Source organism: Heliangelus exortis, chromosome 22 (genome assembly GCF_036169615.1).
Source record: "Heliangelus exortis chromosome 22, bHelExo1.hap1, whole genome shotgun sequence".
NCBI lineage: Eukaryota > Metazoa > Chordata > Aves > Apodiformes > Trochilidae > Heliangelus > Heliangelus exortis.
Genome location: NC_092443.1, coordinates 9,175,456 through 9,191,162, shown reverse-complemented (window position 1 = coordinate 9,191,162; position 15,707 = coordinate 9,175,456). Strand labels below are relative to the sequence as shown.

Here is a 15,707-nt window from a genome sequence, read left to right as displayed (position 1 = left end):
GGGTTGGGATGGTTTGGTGTGAGTCAGGGCTTGAGCCTACAGGTGAAATTTCTGCCCCATGAAAAATCAGAACAAACCCAACCACTCAGATCACCTGGATGGGCCTTGGGAATGATGTTCAGCTCTTTAATGGCACAAAGCAAGTATTTATTGGTAACCTGGAAGTGTCTTCAAAGCCACTTCAGTGGAGAAAGGGTGGCATTTGGTGGCTGCTCCTTTTCTGCTCTCCAGGTGACCTGAACTTGGTCTTGTTGAGGTGGTTGCAGCTTTGAGTGCCACCCAGGCCTGGTGTGGAGATGTCACATCAGCTTTTGTCACAGTTTTTTTTTTTTTTTCATTTCTGTACTAATGTCACTCCTATAAAATACCAGAACAAGTAAAATCATTTAAAGCTGCTGTTTAGCAGTGGGATGCATCAGGGGGGTGAGGAGATGGGTGCTCAGAGGGGTAGTGAGAAGAACAGTGGGAGCAGAGCTGGACCCCAGGACAGGCTGGATGTGCAGCCAGAAGCCAGCAGCACTTTCCCCTTGCTCCGGGCTTTATCCAGCCTGGCAGGGCAAGCCGCCTTCCCTTTCCACCCTTCCTGCTTGCGTTTTTACCCTTTGCATGCACATTTTGCAGCGGGGACCTAATTACTATTTTTTTTTTTCCCCAAAAAAATTCTTGCATTTTCAATGCTTCCACAACGGGAAGCCGGAAAGAGCAGGGGGCTGGGAAAGGGAGGAAGGAAGGGAAAACTCCGGCTGGTGCTATGAGTGTGAGAAAAGAGAAGGAAAACCCTGAGTTTGGTGGCAGGAGCAGCTCGGTTGCTGCAGTCCCGGAGCTTCAAACTTAGCGCGGGGCTGGGCCGGGGGTGGGGGGGGATAGGGGGGGGTGGGCGGTGGGGCCGGGCTGGGGGCTGCACCTCTCGGCCCTGATTTGCTGCTGGGTTCCGAGATTGACAAACTCTTGCCTTGGGTTTAAAGGAAGGGAGAGGAAAAAAAAAAAAAAAAAAAAAAAAAAAAAGGGGAAAAAAAAAAGGGGAAAAAAAAAAAAAAAGAAAAAAGGAGGTGGGGGGGGGGCGGGGGGGGGAGAGAAAGAAAAGTTTGTCGCTGCAGGAGCAGACAGGGGCCGGGAGTGAGCGCGGCGGAGCCCCCGACAGCCCTCCGCCCGCCCCATGGCTTTATAAAGCGGCTGCTCTCCGGGGGGGGCTGGCGGGGGGGTCTCTGGTTTTTCTTCGCTTTGTGTATATATATATATATATCTATCTATATATATATATTATATATTTTTTTTCACCCCTTTTCCCCCCCTTCCACCCCCTCGAATTGTCCCGAGCTTGGTGCCCCGTTTTTTGTGGACCATGGATACGCACACGCGGTGGAAAAGGCGCAGTTGGATACGGAGCTGCTCGGTCCCTTCTGTCCTGGTGCTGCTGGGTGCTCTGGCTCTCGGGAGGGCAGGTAAGAACACCCCCCCCCCCAGTGTCTCCCCAACATCCCGGCGTCTCCGGGAGGGAGGAAAGGAGGTGTAAGGGGGGGGGGGGAGGGAGAGGATGAGGATGAGGAGGGGGCTTTTTGTTGCGGGGCAAAAAAAAAAAAAAAAAATTTTGTCTTAGTCGATGCATTCCGGGAAAGAAATAAGAACTTAAACCCCAACTCCACTGAACCCACCCAACCTCCTTTAGCTGCCCGAGCCTCCGAATGCCATTTGTCAAGGGGCCCGTAAAAGGGGAAAAAAGTTAAAACAATACTTTTATTCGCCTTGCTCGGAGCTGAGCTGCCTGTTGCCGGGCTCGTTTTTCTGGAGTAAAAGTCAGGATGTGTTTTCTGGAGGCTCTTGGAGGTTGTTTTTTTTATGTATATATCTGAGTGTATATCTCTGTAGAATGTGTATTTAGTCAACTGGAAACCTCTCGTTTCGTAGTTCCTCCTCCTGGAGGAGAAGAAACTTTTTTTTTTTTTTTGTCCAGAAGTAATCTGCTCCCCCTCCACCCCCAGCACATCAAAGCAGCAAATCTTGGGGCACAAAAGCTTTGCAGAACCACCTGGGGACCCCCCAGCTGGCTCTGCCTCACCAGCCCCAATTTGTGGAGTTTCGTCCCAAAAACTAGGGCTGGGGAGTGTGGCAAGAGGAAGTTTTGTGAAGTACCAGATGTGCAACAGACATGCAGCAAAAAACCCCAAAAAACAAAAAAAAAAAACCCCAAACCCTGGAATGTAATTTATTTTGGGGTTTTTCTTTACAATCGTGGAGGACTGGGACTAAGGACTTTATTTTCATCAGCTTTGAGTTTCCTGAGTGCTTTTCCAGAGCTCTGCCTTTCCCTGGGTGGGCTGTGGAATGCCCGAGCAGGGCAGATATGGAGGTTTGGGAGGCTGCTGGAAAAGTTTTCTGGGTTTTCCGAGAGTTTTCTGAGTTTGTAGCAGACACTTGGAGGCACCGCTGCTCCGAGGGCTTTAGATATGTACACACACACTATATATCTATATATATACACACATATATGTATTTTATATAGAATATTTGAAGGAAAAAGTGGTTTGTTGGCAAAGCTGGGGTTGGAAATCTGCAAAGTTAAAGTCGATGGAGTTCTGGGGAGTAACTTGAGAAACTTTGAGCAGTGCCCTGAAGAGCTGAGCTGCCTGGGCTTCAGCTTTCACGCTCGATTTTTGTGCTCTCTGAGCGTTTTCCCTGGGAATGGGGCTTTGCAGGGCTGTTTGTGTGTTACAAATGCGAGTGGGATCCTGTGTACAGACTGGAAATCTGTGTGATCTCTGGGCTCTTAAAATGACTCGAAGGAAGAAAAGGTGGGCGTGTGAGGAATGCTTTCATGAAGGGGTTGCTTGTGAAGCCTGAGCGGGATGGAAAAGGAGTCGAATGCCTAAAAATGCCTTAAAATGCCTCTAGACCATCCCTGCGGGGAAAGCGAGGGGCAGCAGGAGCTGCTGCAAAAGTTATCGGGGTTTAGAGCAGCTGGAAGAAGAATTGGGCTGAATCTCCTTCATCTGAGCTCCCTTTCTGTGCAGCTTCCCTCCCCTTTACTGGATCAGTTAAAAACGGGATTATTCCCGGTCTCAACTGTTTCAAAGGAAAAGATGGCAAAGTTTCCCTTTTTTTTAAATTTTTTCTTGGTCTGTCCCCACCTTTCCAAGGTTCCTCAGGCATTTTTTTTGTCCTCCAGACAGCCTGACCGCCAGCCCTTGCTCTTTTCACACTTACCTGGTAACTTTTAGAAAACTTTGGGGTTTTTTTGCAGCTGAAGTGAGCGATGGGCTGGCTGGAAACCTTGTGCAGCTCTAAGTAATGACTGGGGTAGTGAAAGGCTCTGAGTTTCCCTAATGAGCCTCTTAATAGGACATCAAATAATTTGGATGGGGGGAGGAGTCAGATTGGGATTGCTGATGGCATTGACAAACGCTCTGCTTTCCCCTTTCCAAGTCCTCTCCGGGTTTATTTTCAGCTCGGATTGTTTCTGTTTCAGTTTCATTTTAGTGGTTTCTCTTGTCTGGTGAATCTCTGTAGTCTTCAGGAGCTGATCCAACAGGTGGCCCCAGAGAAAAAGGGAGAAGAAACCTGGCAGAGAAGTTTTCCAGAAAAATAGAGGAAGAGCCATGTCCAAGGGGACAGTAACTGAGCTGCCTCTGAACACTGCCCTTCCAGCTCAGATTTTCCCATATTTTAACAGATGATGTCACAGCAAAAAATCTAACCCGCAGACAAAATTGGAATCTGTCTCTGCTTTTACAAATCCCTATAAAATTGAATCAGGTTTCTGGGTGAAACTTTTTGGAAGCAGCACTTTCCCTTTGTGGCAAGGAGTGTAATAAGAATACATGACATGCCCTTTAGAAGAAAGAAAAATGCTGGAAATGATGAAGTATCCTGTTACCATCTGTTGCTTCTCTCCCCTGGCTCTTCCCCAGTCATCTAGAATGAGCTAAAAAAAAAAAAAAAGTAAACTTTATCCAGCTAGTTAAAAGTGTTTTGTTTAATTTTTTGCCAATCAAAAGTGTTGATATTGTTTTACAAGAAGAAATATGACTTTATAAGTCTGGAATTGATGGCAAGATCTGATTTCCAGTGTAAAACCTGGACTGTGCTGTCAATTTATTGCCAGATTGGAACAGGATTTTGCAACTTAAAAGCACCCAGCTGTGGGATGTGCCTGTCCAGGGGATGCAGCTGAGGTAATATATTATTTTTCCATGTAAGTTGGGGTCAAGATGAAAACTTGTTGCTGACCATTCCCTTCAAGATGGTTTTTAAGGCTGCTCCTGTGCTCCCTTCCCACAGCCCCATAGCAGTGCTGGGTGTGGGAGCTAGTTTTGGGTTTGAGGAGCTGGTTCTGTTGGGTCCACCAAAGCTGAAGAGGGAGCACTGTAGTGTTGTCTGCAAGAATTTTGGGGGGATTGGAGAAATTATTTCATCTCTGGTCTTTAGGGGTAGCTCTTTGGTGTCCAAAGGAGAGCAGTGCAGGGTTTCCTGCTGATCTGGTCTCTAACACTGGATCATCACATGGAAAACCTTGAAGAGCAGGAGTAATCAATCCAGTCAACAAAAATCTCTTGGTGTTTTCTCTGCTTGCAAAAACTGCCCTAAAACAAATAGGGGAGGGGACTATCAAGGGGATTTATCCTTATTCTCAATTAAAACTCTGCCTGCCCCTTAAATTTGGTTGCTGGAAGAGGTGGGATTTCAGGTTCCTTCCTTCTTGGAGGAACACACTGTACATGATCAGCATAAAAGTTCTAATTCTGATGGAGCTTGTCTTGTTCTTAGAGCTCCAAAATAAAAATCTTGGCCACTGCCCCAGAGGCCAGGCCCTTAGTGACACAGAGATGTCCTGTCCCCCTTGGTAGCATCTACCTGGTGGTTTTTCCCTTCTGGCACTGCAGATGAGGTCTGGTGCTGTCTGTACATCTCCCCTTTGGGGAATCCAAGTTTCCCTGTCTGTCCTGCAGCTTCCAGGGCAGAGAATGTGTTCTCACAAGTGCTTTGAGCTCCAGAGATCCTTCAGAAGATGAGACAAAGTGTGGCAAGAGATGCAGAGCAGCAGAAGGTGCTGCTGTGGCAGATGCCACCGTGTGAAGGACCATTTAGAGCTGTGTGTTAGGAAACCTCAGTTTTGTTTGGACTTCAGAAATAAATCTGTGGGACTACTTTCCAGGAAACTCCTCTCCAGTCTGGGCTTTTTCTCTTCTATAAAGTAAAATATGCAGTTTTATATTATTTTTTTTTCTCTGTTTTTATCTTACACCCTGGTTCTTGGACTCTCTGGGTGCTGGTGCTGCCTTCTTGATGCAAGGTGGAGGATGGATGGCCAATTGCCCTGTGTGAAGTCTGCACTTGGAAAAAGTGCAGGGAGCATTCCTGCTGGGAAAGCTCCCATACCAACAGATTAAGGATTTAGGGACTTTGTGACCCAACAAACCTAGAAGGGGTAATGAAAGGAAGGGGGGAAAGGCATCAGGGGAGATATCAGATGTAAAAAAGTGCTCACCTGAGCACCAGTGTGGTGATTCCTGGTTTTGTGTTTTTTTTTTACTGGCTTTGTGCTTGTGTGTTGCCTGTGGATATGTCTTGGGAAGAGCTCAGGGGGAGCTGACCCCAGAGTGTTGGGTGGCAGCAGGCAGTGGGTGCAGGGATGGGTCCAGGAACCCCATGGTGCCTGCAGGGGCTGCTCAGCCCTAAGGAGCTGCAAAGGTTGAGGTCAGAACCTCTCTGTTGGCCTCCTGCGTGGCACTGGTGTTGGGCAGGGCTGGAGGTGCCCAGGTCAGGAGGGGTTTGGGGAAGAGTGGTGCCATTTGTCCTGCAAAATGTCTTGGAAGTGTAATTTAAACTCCCAAGGCAGGGGAAATCCCTGCTGTGTTACAAGCATGGATTTTGTCACACAGGTACATGGGAGTCCTTGTCCTCAGGATGCAGCCATTGTGCTCTAAAATGAATTACTCAGCAGAGAAAGGTTTAAAACAGTGTTGGAGTTGTGGTGAACACAGGATTTTAACTTTTCAATACCTAAATGGAAACTGCTGTTTAAAAGGAGGGAAGAGTTGGCTGGGCAATAAACCAGAAAGGAACCATAAAACCCACCTCAGATTAATTTTTTTTTTTTTCCTGTGGAGGAGGAAGACTTCTCTCCAGTCTGTCCTTTTAGCCTTCTGCTCACCACAGCTCGAGGAAAATCCTGACTTGAGCTCTGTGATGCTGCTGGTGGAGATACCTGGGGAATCCCCCGCAGGCATCTGCTGGAACTGGGTCAGAGCTGAGATCTGGAGGTTGTGCCCAGCACTGAGCCACCCAGGATTTGGGCTGCAGTTCCCTTTGTGCCTTCCCTGCACCACCTGGGTTGGTCCTTGACTTTCAGCTCATTCATGTGGCATAAACCCACCTGTCCTGAGGCTGTGACAAGAGGGTTTGGAGCAGATACTTAAGGAGTAGGACCTGGTGTGCTGGGGGACACTGCACCCCCAAAGGGGGTTCCCTTGGATGGGCTGATGTGGGGGAGCCCCAAGGAGGGGCTGGTCCAGCAGGCACCACTTCAACTTCTCCTCTGCTTCCTGGGCCTGCAGAAATGTGGAGACTTCTTGGTGCTTGGTTCTGTTCTTTTGGAGCAGGATTCTTCCAAGCCTTTTTTTTTTTTTTTTTTTTTCCTTTTTTTTTTCCTTCCTTTTTTTTTCCTTTTTTTTTTTTCCTTTTTTTTTCCTTCCTTTTTTTTTTCCTTCCTTTTTTTTCCTTCCTTTTTTTTCCTTCCTTTTTCTTTTCCTTCCTTTTTCTTTTCCTTCCTTTTTCTTTTCCTTCCTTTTTCTTTTCCTTCCTTTTTCTTTTCCTTCCTTTTTCTTTTCCTTCCTTTTTCTTTTCCTTCCTTTTTCTTTTCCTTCCTTTTTCTTTTCCTTCCTTTTTCTTTTCCTTCCTTTTTCTTTTCCTTCCTTTTTCTTTTCCTTCCTTTTTCTTTTCCTTCCTTTTTCTTTTCCTTCCTTTTTCTTTTCCTTCCTTTTTCTTTTCCTTCCTTTTTCTTTTCCTTCCTTTTTCTTTTCCTTCCTTTTTCTTTTCCTTCCTTTTTCTTTTCCTTCCTTTTTCTTTTCCTTCCTTTTTCTTTTCCTTCCTTTTTCTTTTCCTTCCTTTTTCTTTTCCTTCCTTTTTCTTTTCCTTCCTTTTTCTTTTCCTTCCTTTTTCTTTTCCTTCCTTTTTCTTTTCCTTCCTTTTTCTTTTCCTTCCTTTTTCTTTTCCTTCCTTTTTCTTTTCCTTCCTTTTTCTTTTCCTTCCTTTTTCTTTTCCTTCCTTTTTCTTTTCCTTCCTTTTTCTTTTCCTTCCTTTTTCTTTTCCTTCCTTTTTCTTTTCCTTCCTTTTTCTTTTCCTTCCTTTTTCTTTTCCTTCCTTTTTCTTTTCCTTCCTTTTTCTTTTCCTTCCTTTTTCTTTTCCTTCCTTTTTCTTTTCCTTCCTTTTTCTTTTCCTTCCTTTTTCTTTTCCTTCCTTTTTCTTTTCCTTCCTTTTTCTTTTCCTTCCTTTTTCTTTTCCTTCCTTTTTCTTTTCCTTCCTTTTTCTTTTCCTTCCTTTTTCTTTTCCTTCCTTTTTCTTTTCCTTCCTTTTTCTTTTCCTTCCTTTTTCTTTTCCTTCCTTTTTCTTTTCCTTCCTTTTTCTTTTCCTTCCTTTTTTTTTCCTTCCTTTTTTTTCTTTTTTCCTCATGTTCTCTCTGCTTACAGCCCCTCTGGCTATTGTACAGAGCTGTCAGGAATTAGCAGACTGAAGCCTGGTGGATTTTTATTCCTCATTAAAGGGGTGGTGCCTTTCTGAGAAGGTTTTAGGAGATTTACAAATTTTTTTTTTGGACAGGAAAAGCCTTTCAGGTGGGAACTGTCTTCTGCTTTTCTGGAGAAGGCAGAGAGCATCCCACCTGGAGCAATTTCATTGCTGGAGTTTGGCTGCTCCCCTTTTTCTGCCTCCTGGTGCATTCCCTTTCCTTTACTCCTGGCTTGCTTGGGAAAGGTTTTGGGGACTTTCTTCTCCAGTTGCAGCCTGTATAGCAAAGCTCTTATTTGTGCTTGGAACTCATGTGATAAGTACTGAGTTTGCAAGCTGGCAGTTTTTCTTATAAAACATAAAATAAAACCTTTGTGTGAAACAAATACAGAAAAACTTGGTATAGGAAGAATGGCCAAAACCAGGGAAAAAAAAAAAAAAAAAAAAGAGTTGAGACATGAAAGAATGGAAAAACTTTGTTAAAATCTAGTGTTATGTGGAAAAAACTTGGGTTGGCAACATGGTGTAATTAGCCACTGGGTTACTGTTGGCAAGTTCCAAGGCTCTTGAAAGGAAGCCTAGCACGGAGTGAACCATCCAGATGATGCCGTGGTTTCTCTGTGGACATGTCTGGAAAATCTTTAGTTCTAAAATAAATGAAAGAGCTACAAAAAAGGCATTTTTGAGGTTGATTGCTCTGTGTCTGGGCTCCTTCTCTCCCCAGAAGCCAACAGGATTCCTAGCATCATCTGGAAGCTTTCACAATTATGAGTGATGTTTTTTTTTTATTATTATAATTATTTTTCTTAAGCTAGGAAAATGGTATTAATGTATTAACAAAGCTGGAGTTTTCCTTCAAGATTGTGTAATAAACTGGAGAGAAAAAGGGCAGTTTGGGGATTGAATGAGTGCAGTGAGCTACATCAGTGCTCATTCCTGACCCCTGCTCCAGAGGTTTTCCCAGCCCCTGGGCAGGTCCCTGTGTTTCCCATGCTCTGGGATCTGATCCTGTCTCCCCAGATGGAACCTGGCATTGAGCTTTAACACAAATATAACCTTGCTGCACCCCCAATTTCTGTGTTCTGGAGCACTGAAGTGTTCTGAGAGCCTCAGGTTAGAGGTTGTGGTCTAGGATTTTGCTGCATTCAAAAAATCTTCCCTGGGATGATGTTGGCCTGTCCAGAACCACTGTTTAGTGCCTCACACTGCAAAGCCAGAGGGTTATTTGGATTTTGCCTTTAGTTTTGGGCAGCTTTCTTGCAGAAAAGACAAGGGACAAGAAAGGGACCCTTTCTTGGCACAAGGGACAGTGCAGACCCCTGTGCTGTTCTGTTGTCTGCTCTCAGAAGACTTTGCAGCAGTAAATAGAAATAAATAGAAATAGAAAATAGAAATAAAACCTACAGCAAGCAGAGGATCTGTTCAGCAGCCATACAGATGCTTCAGTTTCCTGGCAAGAAACCTCTTCAGCTGGTGGAGGGATGGAGGTGGAAGTGGGATGCTGGGTCCTGAAGTTGATGTCCCCATGGGGTTTTGCAGTGGAGCAGGAGGTCAGGGAAGGTGATGCCAGGCTGGCTTTGTGCTGGTGACATTTGGCTCTTTTGCTGCTGTCAGGAGGCAATCCCAATGTATTTTGTTGCTCTGTGGTCCCAGTGCCTTCATCCCTCCAGGCTGGGTTTGATTTTTGGAGAAGTTTCCTGCCTGCTGCTGTCATTCCCTGTGCTCTGCCCTGCTGCTCCAGATCCACTGGGGAAAGGTTTGAAGTTCTGCCCTCAGCCTTTCTGTGCTCAGAGGCAAATTTCCCTTGGTCTGGGTGTCCCCCAAAGGAGCAAGGCACCCTGCTTGCCTGGGGAGGGATGGGTCTGCACTTCTGGGGGGACTTTTGGTCCCCTTGTGCCCTGCTGAAGGGCTGAAATGTGGCTAAATCTTCCTGTGAGCTTGGGATGAGCCTGCATGCCATTCCTGCCTGGATCAAGCTGTGCATCTGCAGCCAGGGAGATGCTAATTCCTTCAGAGTAAATAAAGTAATAAGTTTTTTCCTGGCTCAGCTTCTAAGCAAAGGGTTTCAAGCCCTTTGCTTTCCTCTCCTTGCTCTGCTTCACTGCTCGGGCTTGCAGAGGGCTGGGGGAGTTTGCAGCTCTGCTGGAGGAGCTGGAAGGAGCTGATGGGGGGAAAACTCCAAGAGAAGAGAGGTCAGAGAGGGGGCTGTGGGAGCCCCTGCTCTGAGGGAACCTCAGGCAGTTTTAGTGGCCAGATTTCCAGTTTCAGTTGCAGGTCAGCTGGAGTTTCTATTTTATTTTTTTTTTCTTTTTTTTTGAGTGGGGATGCACAGGGAAGAGCTGAGCTTTGGCTCTGAGCTCATGGATCCTCACAGAGCTTCTCTGGCCTCTTTTCCTCCCTCCACCCCCCCCCTTTTTATTTTTTTTTTTTTTCTTTTTGGTTGTTGTTTCCAAGACAATACTGAAGTAAGAATTCATTGCAGCTGAATTCCTGGAGATGACACTGCCAGTTTCCCAGGATCTCTTGTACTCCTGCAGGATTTTTCACAGCAGTTTGGGATGCAGCTCATTCAGCTGCTCCCCCCCCAACCTCCAATATGAATTTAGCAGTGGATTTGTGTGGTCTCTGAGAGGGGGGGGGTTTATCCTGGATGTGCTGGAATGAGATCTCCTCTGTGTTTCTGTCTCTGCTGCAGGGCAGAGATGGGCTCTGAGGGCTGCAGTTCAGCAGCTGAATAATGAGGGCATTGTTTGGGTGCCCCTCTTTCCAGCTTCCACCATTAAAAGTGAATAAAAAGGTCAAGGAGATGACTCAGTGTGAACACCAGTGGCCTTCTGCTCAGCAGAAATAAGGCTGGCAGGGGTGAAAAAAAAAGAATTTCCAAGCCAGGTGTTTCAGCTGATGGCAACCAGCTCTGTTTTTCACTCTTCCTTCAAAGTTCCAGGAGTCAATCCCAGCTGGGATCTGCTCAGGTGTCCAAACACCCCAATTTTAGCAGGGGGATGGGGTTTGGGGCTGCCAGGATGCAGCTGGTGGTGTGGCCCCTGTACAGAAACTCAGGGAGATGCTCTGGGCTCCTTGCTGATGTTTTGCAAACCCAAGAGCTTGGGGTTTGTGTTCAGCTTCTCTGTGTACCCAGCAAGAGCCTCCAGATCCATGGGGAGACTCCCAGCACCCAGCCTCGGGGCTGGGGCTGCCCTGGGACAGAGCCCTGGAAATGCTGGGGAGGAAAATGGGGGCTCAGGCCCATCCCTGCACCAGCCTGGAGAAAGGGGCTGGGAGGATGTGGGGGTCTTGAAAAGGTGCTGGGAGGTAACAATCCTCTGGCCTTAGTAAATGCCTGTTGTAAATTAAGCTTTTTTTTCCTTCTGAATTTTTTTTTCTTTTTTTTTTTTCTTTTTTTTTTTTTTCTTTATTTTCTTCTTTTTTTATTCTTTTTTTTATTCTTCTTTTTTTAATCTTCTTGGTTTTATTCTTTTTTTTATTCTTCTTTTTTTATTCTTTTTTTCAATTGTTTTTTAATCTTTTTTTCTTTATTTTTTCTTTTTTTATTCTTTTATTTATTCTTTATTTTTTAAATTCTTTTCTTTATTCTTTTCTTCTTTATTCTTCTTTTCTTCTTTATTCTTCTTTTCTTCTTTATTCTTCTTTTCTTCTTTATTCTTCTTTTCTTCTTTATTCTTCTTTTCTTCTTTATTCTTCTTTTCTTCTTTATTCTTCTTTTCTTCTTTATTCTTCTTTTCTTCTTTATTCTTCTTTTCTTCTTTATTCTTCTTTTCTTCTTTATTCTTCTTTTCTTCTTTATTCTTCTTTTCTTCTTTATTCTTCTTTTCTTCTTTATTCTTCTTTTCTTCTTTATTCTTCTTTTCTTCTTTATTCTTCTTTTCTTCTTTATTCTTCTTTTCTTCTTTATTCTTCTTTTATTCTTTATTCTTCTTTTATTCTTTATTCTTCTTTTATTCTTTATTCTTCTTTTTTTATTCTTTATTCTTCTTTTTTTATTCTTTCTTCTTCTTTTTTTATTCTTTATTCTTCTTTTCTTATTCTTCTTTTATTATTTACTCTTTTTTTAATTTTTTTTTTTCTTTTTTTAACTTTCCTGCCCCAAAGCTCCACTGGCTGAGCCCCAGTGACCCCCATTGGCAGAAGGCTAAAAATAGGAAGGTGCCTTCTGTGTGCAGGTGTGGGAGGGGAGTGGTGAGGTGGGGATGGGTTCATTCCAGATGGATTTGATGGGATGGGGAGCTGGACAGATTTTTCCCTTTCATTGATACTGCTGGGGCAACTTCAATAAAACAGCAGTGGTGGCCTCCTGAGAACAGAACCCAAGCTTAGAAGTTATTAATAATTTTTTTTTTTTAATGGAATAGAGTTTCTTGTGCTCCTGTACCCGTGTGTTTCCTTTTCCACACGGCTGCAACACCTCCTTTGGGGTTTATCAGCAATTTTGCTGATTGTTTTTCAGTGTCCCTGAGAGGAAACACCCAGAGCTCTGCAGCAGATATCCCTGCATCTTGTCTAGCACTGATTTTGGTATTTTGGCAGAATATGAATATTGAGAGAGAGGCAGTATTAGCAATATTTACATTTTTGATTCCTGGCCCGTTGGATTTTTTTGTTCTGAAGTCATTGCCCTAGTGTAGAACAGATCCTCCTCCAAAATAATAACTGAAACTTTATTATCTTGATTTCCCCTCCTACCTCCAAAGATGCCATCAGCAGAAAATCCAGCTGCCCATCCTTCTGGCCCACCTAATGCAAGATGCTTTCCCTAAACAGGCTTTGAATTAATTTGCCTGGTAGGGTTTTGATCCAAGGGGAAGGAAAATTCAGCAGAAATTCCAGAATGGCTGGAAACTGGGATGCTTTTCCCAAATGCTGTGGTAGTGTGATGCTGACCCAGGGATGCAGCAAGGCAGGAGGCCAGGGCTTGGAGCTTGTGCTTGGTTTGTGATGCTCTGTGACCTCTGGTATTGCCTGGAAGCTCAAGTTGGGGTGGGTGGGTGGTGGGTGTTCTGGCTGCAGACAGAGGTGTGGGGCAGAGGTGGGGGACAGATGGATGGGACATATATGGGACAGTGGTGTGGGACAAATGTATGGACAGATGTATGGGATAGAGGTGGGGGACAGATGTATGGACAGATGTATGGGATAGAGGTGGGGGGACAGATGTATGGACAGATGTATGGGACAGAGGTGGAGGACAGATGTATGGACAGATGTATGGGACAGAGGGGGGGGACAGATGTATGTGCAGCTGCTCTGTGCTTGCTGGGTGTGACCCCACGGGAGCAGGAGACAGAATCACAGATTTATCAGGGTTGGAAGTGACTTCTTAGAGAGCATCCAAGCTCCCACCAAAGCAGGATCACCCAGGACTGCATCCAGGCAGGTGTTGAATATCTCCAGAGAAGGGGACTCCACACCTCCCCTGGGCAGCCTGCTCTGGATGTGCCCTTCAGAGGGAATTCCCTGGAAACTCCAAGGCTGTCCATCCCCCACCTTAACATCCATTCCCTGGCTGGGGGCTGCCCGGGATCTCATCCCAAAGCTGTTGATTCTTTGGAGGATGAGGAATGCTCACCTGGCACCCTGCAGATGCTCCTCTTGAGGAGGCTGAGGTTGGTTTTCTCCTGACCCCCTTGGCTGTTCTGCTTTTTTCTGCCAGGGAGAGGAGGTCACGAAGAATCCCCTCATCATTCCTGGGATCCAAAATGGACGTGAGGGTGTGGGGAGGAAGGGATGTTCCTGCTGGTGGCTGGCTGAGTGCTCAGCCTGGAAAACTGTGAGGCATGTTCTCTCCTAAGGGTTTGTAGGGATGGGGAGAGGCACATTATCACGTCTTGTACACTTTGGGAGAAAGTCCCTCACTCTGCCTCCCTCAGATGTTTAAATGAAAACAATCTGTCTTTCTGCAACTCTTGGATGCTTTCCCTGCTGACCTCAGGAGCTGGGATGGGGAGGAGGAGCAAAGAGAGAAACTCAGTGCTTCTAACTGGCTCCGAGTTGTTTTTTAAACTTCAGTCCTGATTCCCTGCAGGATGCAAACCAGCAAAACAAAAAGGGCCATATCTGCTGGGGAAACAGGAATTTTCCCAGTGCTCTGGATTCAGAGAGAGACCTCAGGAAGCAGTGAAGCCCTTTTGTGCTGGAGGAGGTTTGGCTTCCCAGGCTGTGGAGAGAAAAAGCAGAGAGCTCAGAGGGTGAAGTCTGCTCCAGTCTCCCTCTTTTTCTTCTCCAGCCCCATTCCCAGAGCAGAGCTCAGCCCTTTGCTGCTTCAGAGGAGCTCTGCAGCCTCCAGCAGGCTCTGATGCCCAAGGGGGGTGGATGTGGGGTTGTGGTCCCTGCCTGGAGGATCCCTGTGCACCAAGGGCAAAAATCATCCTTCTGCAGGGGCCAGGATTTGTGGTCCAACCCTTTGGTGCTTGCAGTGAGTTGTGCCCTGGCCCAGGGCTGGGCTGAGACAGGGAATTTTGGGGCTTTTTTTTGGCTGGAAGTCTTGCAGCACTGCACATCCACGTGGAGCTGTAGGACTTTGGGGCCTGATTCCTGTCGACGTTGGGAATTTTGGCAGTGAGGGAGCACAGCATCATCAGACCTAAGTCACAAAGCCACCCTTCATGTCTTTTTCTCCTCCTGCTTTTGACATGCTGCCTTCATTGCCCACAGACGTGCATTTTTAATTTTTTTCTGGCAGTTTATGGAGCAATTGGAGTGCTTCTTGGGATCCAGCCTGGGAAAGTGCAGTGTGATTCCTTGTGGTAATGGGGAGTAGGCTTGGATAACACCAAGCTGATGAAGATTTTTTCCAATGAAATATGAAGCAGAACCAAAACCAGAGCTTGTTTTGGGTGTGGAAAGGTCTGTAAAGAACTTTGGGTGCCTTATTTGAAGGTTCTTAAAAATCTGCACCAACAGACTGAGAGATGCTCTGAAGCTCTTAGAACATCAGTTAAAGATGTTCTGCACATTTTGGGTAACTGAGTAACCCAGCATGCTTCCCTCCTGCAGCTCCCTTCTCCAAAGCCTTGGCCAGACAAACTGGGGCCCTCCTTGCCCTGGGGACACTCATCCCAAATAAGAACAGCAGTGCTGCTAAACCCAGCACGATTCCTGCAAGCCTGGAAATAGCTGAGACTCTTCTGCTCCAGCAGAGTTGGCCAATTTGTGGGCTGGGTATAAGGGTTTTATGGATGAAGCTGAAACATCTGCTTCTGGGGGAGTGAAATCTGCCACATCTTTGCTTTTTAAGCTCATGAGGTCTCCAAGGAACCTGGGTGGGATTTAGGGCCCTGTATACATTATATATATATAATGGTGTGATTTGTGGGGTCAAGCTGATTGGTTTTCTGATGGTGGTGAAATGCTCAACCCTAAAGTAGCTTGTAGGAGATTTTTGTCACTGGAAGGGCTGGAAAGAGATGTGGGGAATGGGTGAGCTGCTACAAAATAGATACTGTGCTTAGGATTATGGTTTGGACTTGGTAGAGTAGGGTTTGCAATTGGATTTGATGATCTTAAAGGTTTTTCCAGCCAGAATGATTTGTGATTCTGTGAAACTGAGAGGCGGCCTCATGCTGAGAAAGGAAAGTTGCAGATGTGCCCCAAGAAGTGTATTTGGGGGAACAGATCCCTTTTCATCACCTTTCTTTCCCTTTTAGCAAGCAGTGGATGATAGCAGGGGGGGTGTTAATGCAGGCAGCAGGTTTGTCATGTCTGGGCAACGTCAGTCAACACAGGATTAAATAAGGCATGTGGAAAATTCTTCTAGGAAGTAAAGTCTAGTGAGAAAGAATCATCAGAGGACTTGTGAGGTGAAATAATCCTCTCTAGACAAGCTCCAGCCCTCATGTGTGCCCCTGGAAATGTGCCAGGTGATGGATCAGCAGTTTGGAAGGAAGAGGCACACTTGGCTTAGGGGTGTGAGCATCCCAGGGTGCTGAGTGATGGATCTGCAGGAACACACAGGGAAGGGTCCCCTCCTGTCT

General features: G+C 45.7%; 1 protein-coding gene across 3 annotated transcripts in view; it reads left to right on the top strand.

Moving 5' to 3' along the window:
• The first annotated feature begins 1,073 nt into the window (after window positions 1-1,073).
• COL5A1 (collagen type V alpha 1 chain) overlaps window positions 1,074-15,707 on the top strand; it is a 143,135-nt gene continuing 128,501 nt past the window's right edge. For 2 of the 3 annotated variants that reach the window (XM_071765701.1, XM_071765702.1), the window contains exon 1: window positions 1,102-1,442. In XM_071765701.1, coding sequence (XP_071621802.1) covers window positions 1,343-1,442 — 100 coding nt within the window. In that variant the 5' untranslated portion in view covers window positions 1,102-1,342. Of the gene's footprint in view, window positions 1,443-15,707 lie in introns of all 3 variants that reach the window. The other variant, XM_071765703.1, reaches the window with a different exon arrangement.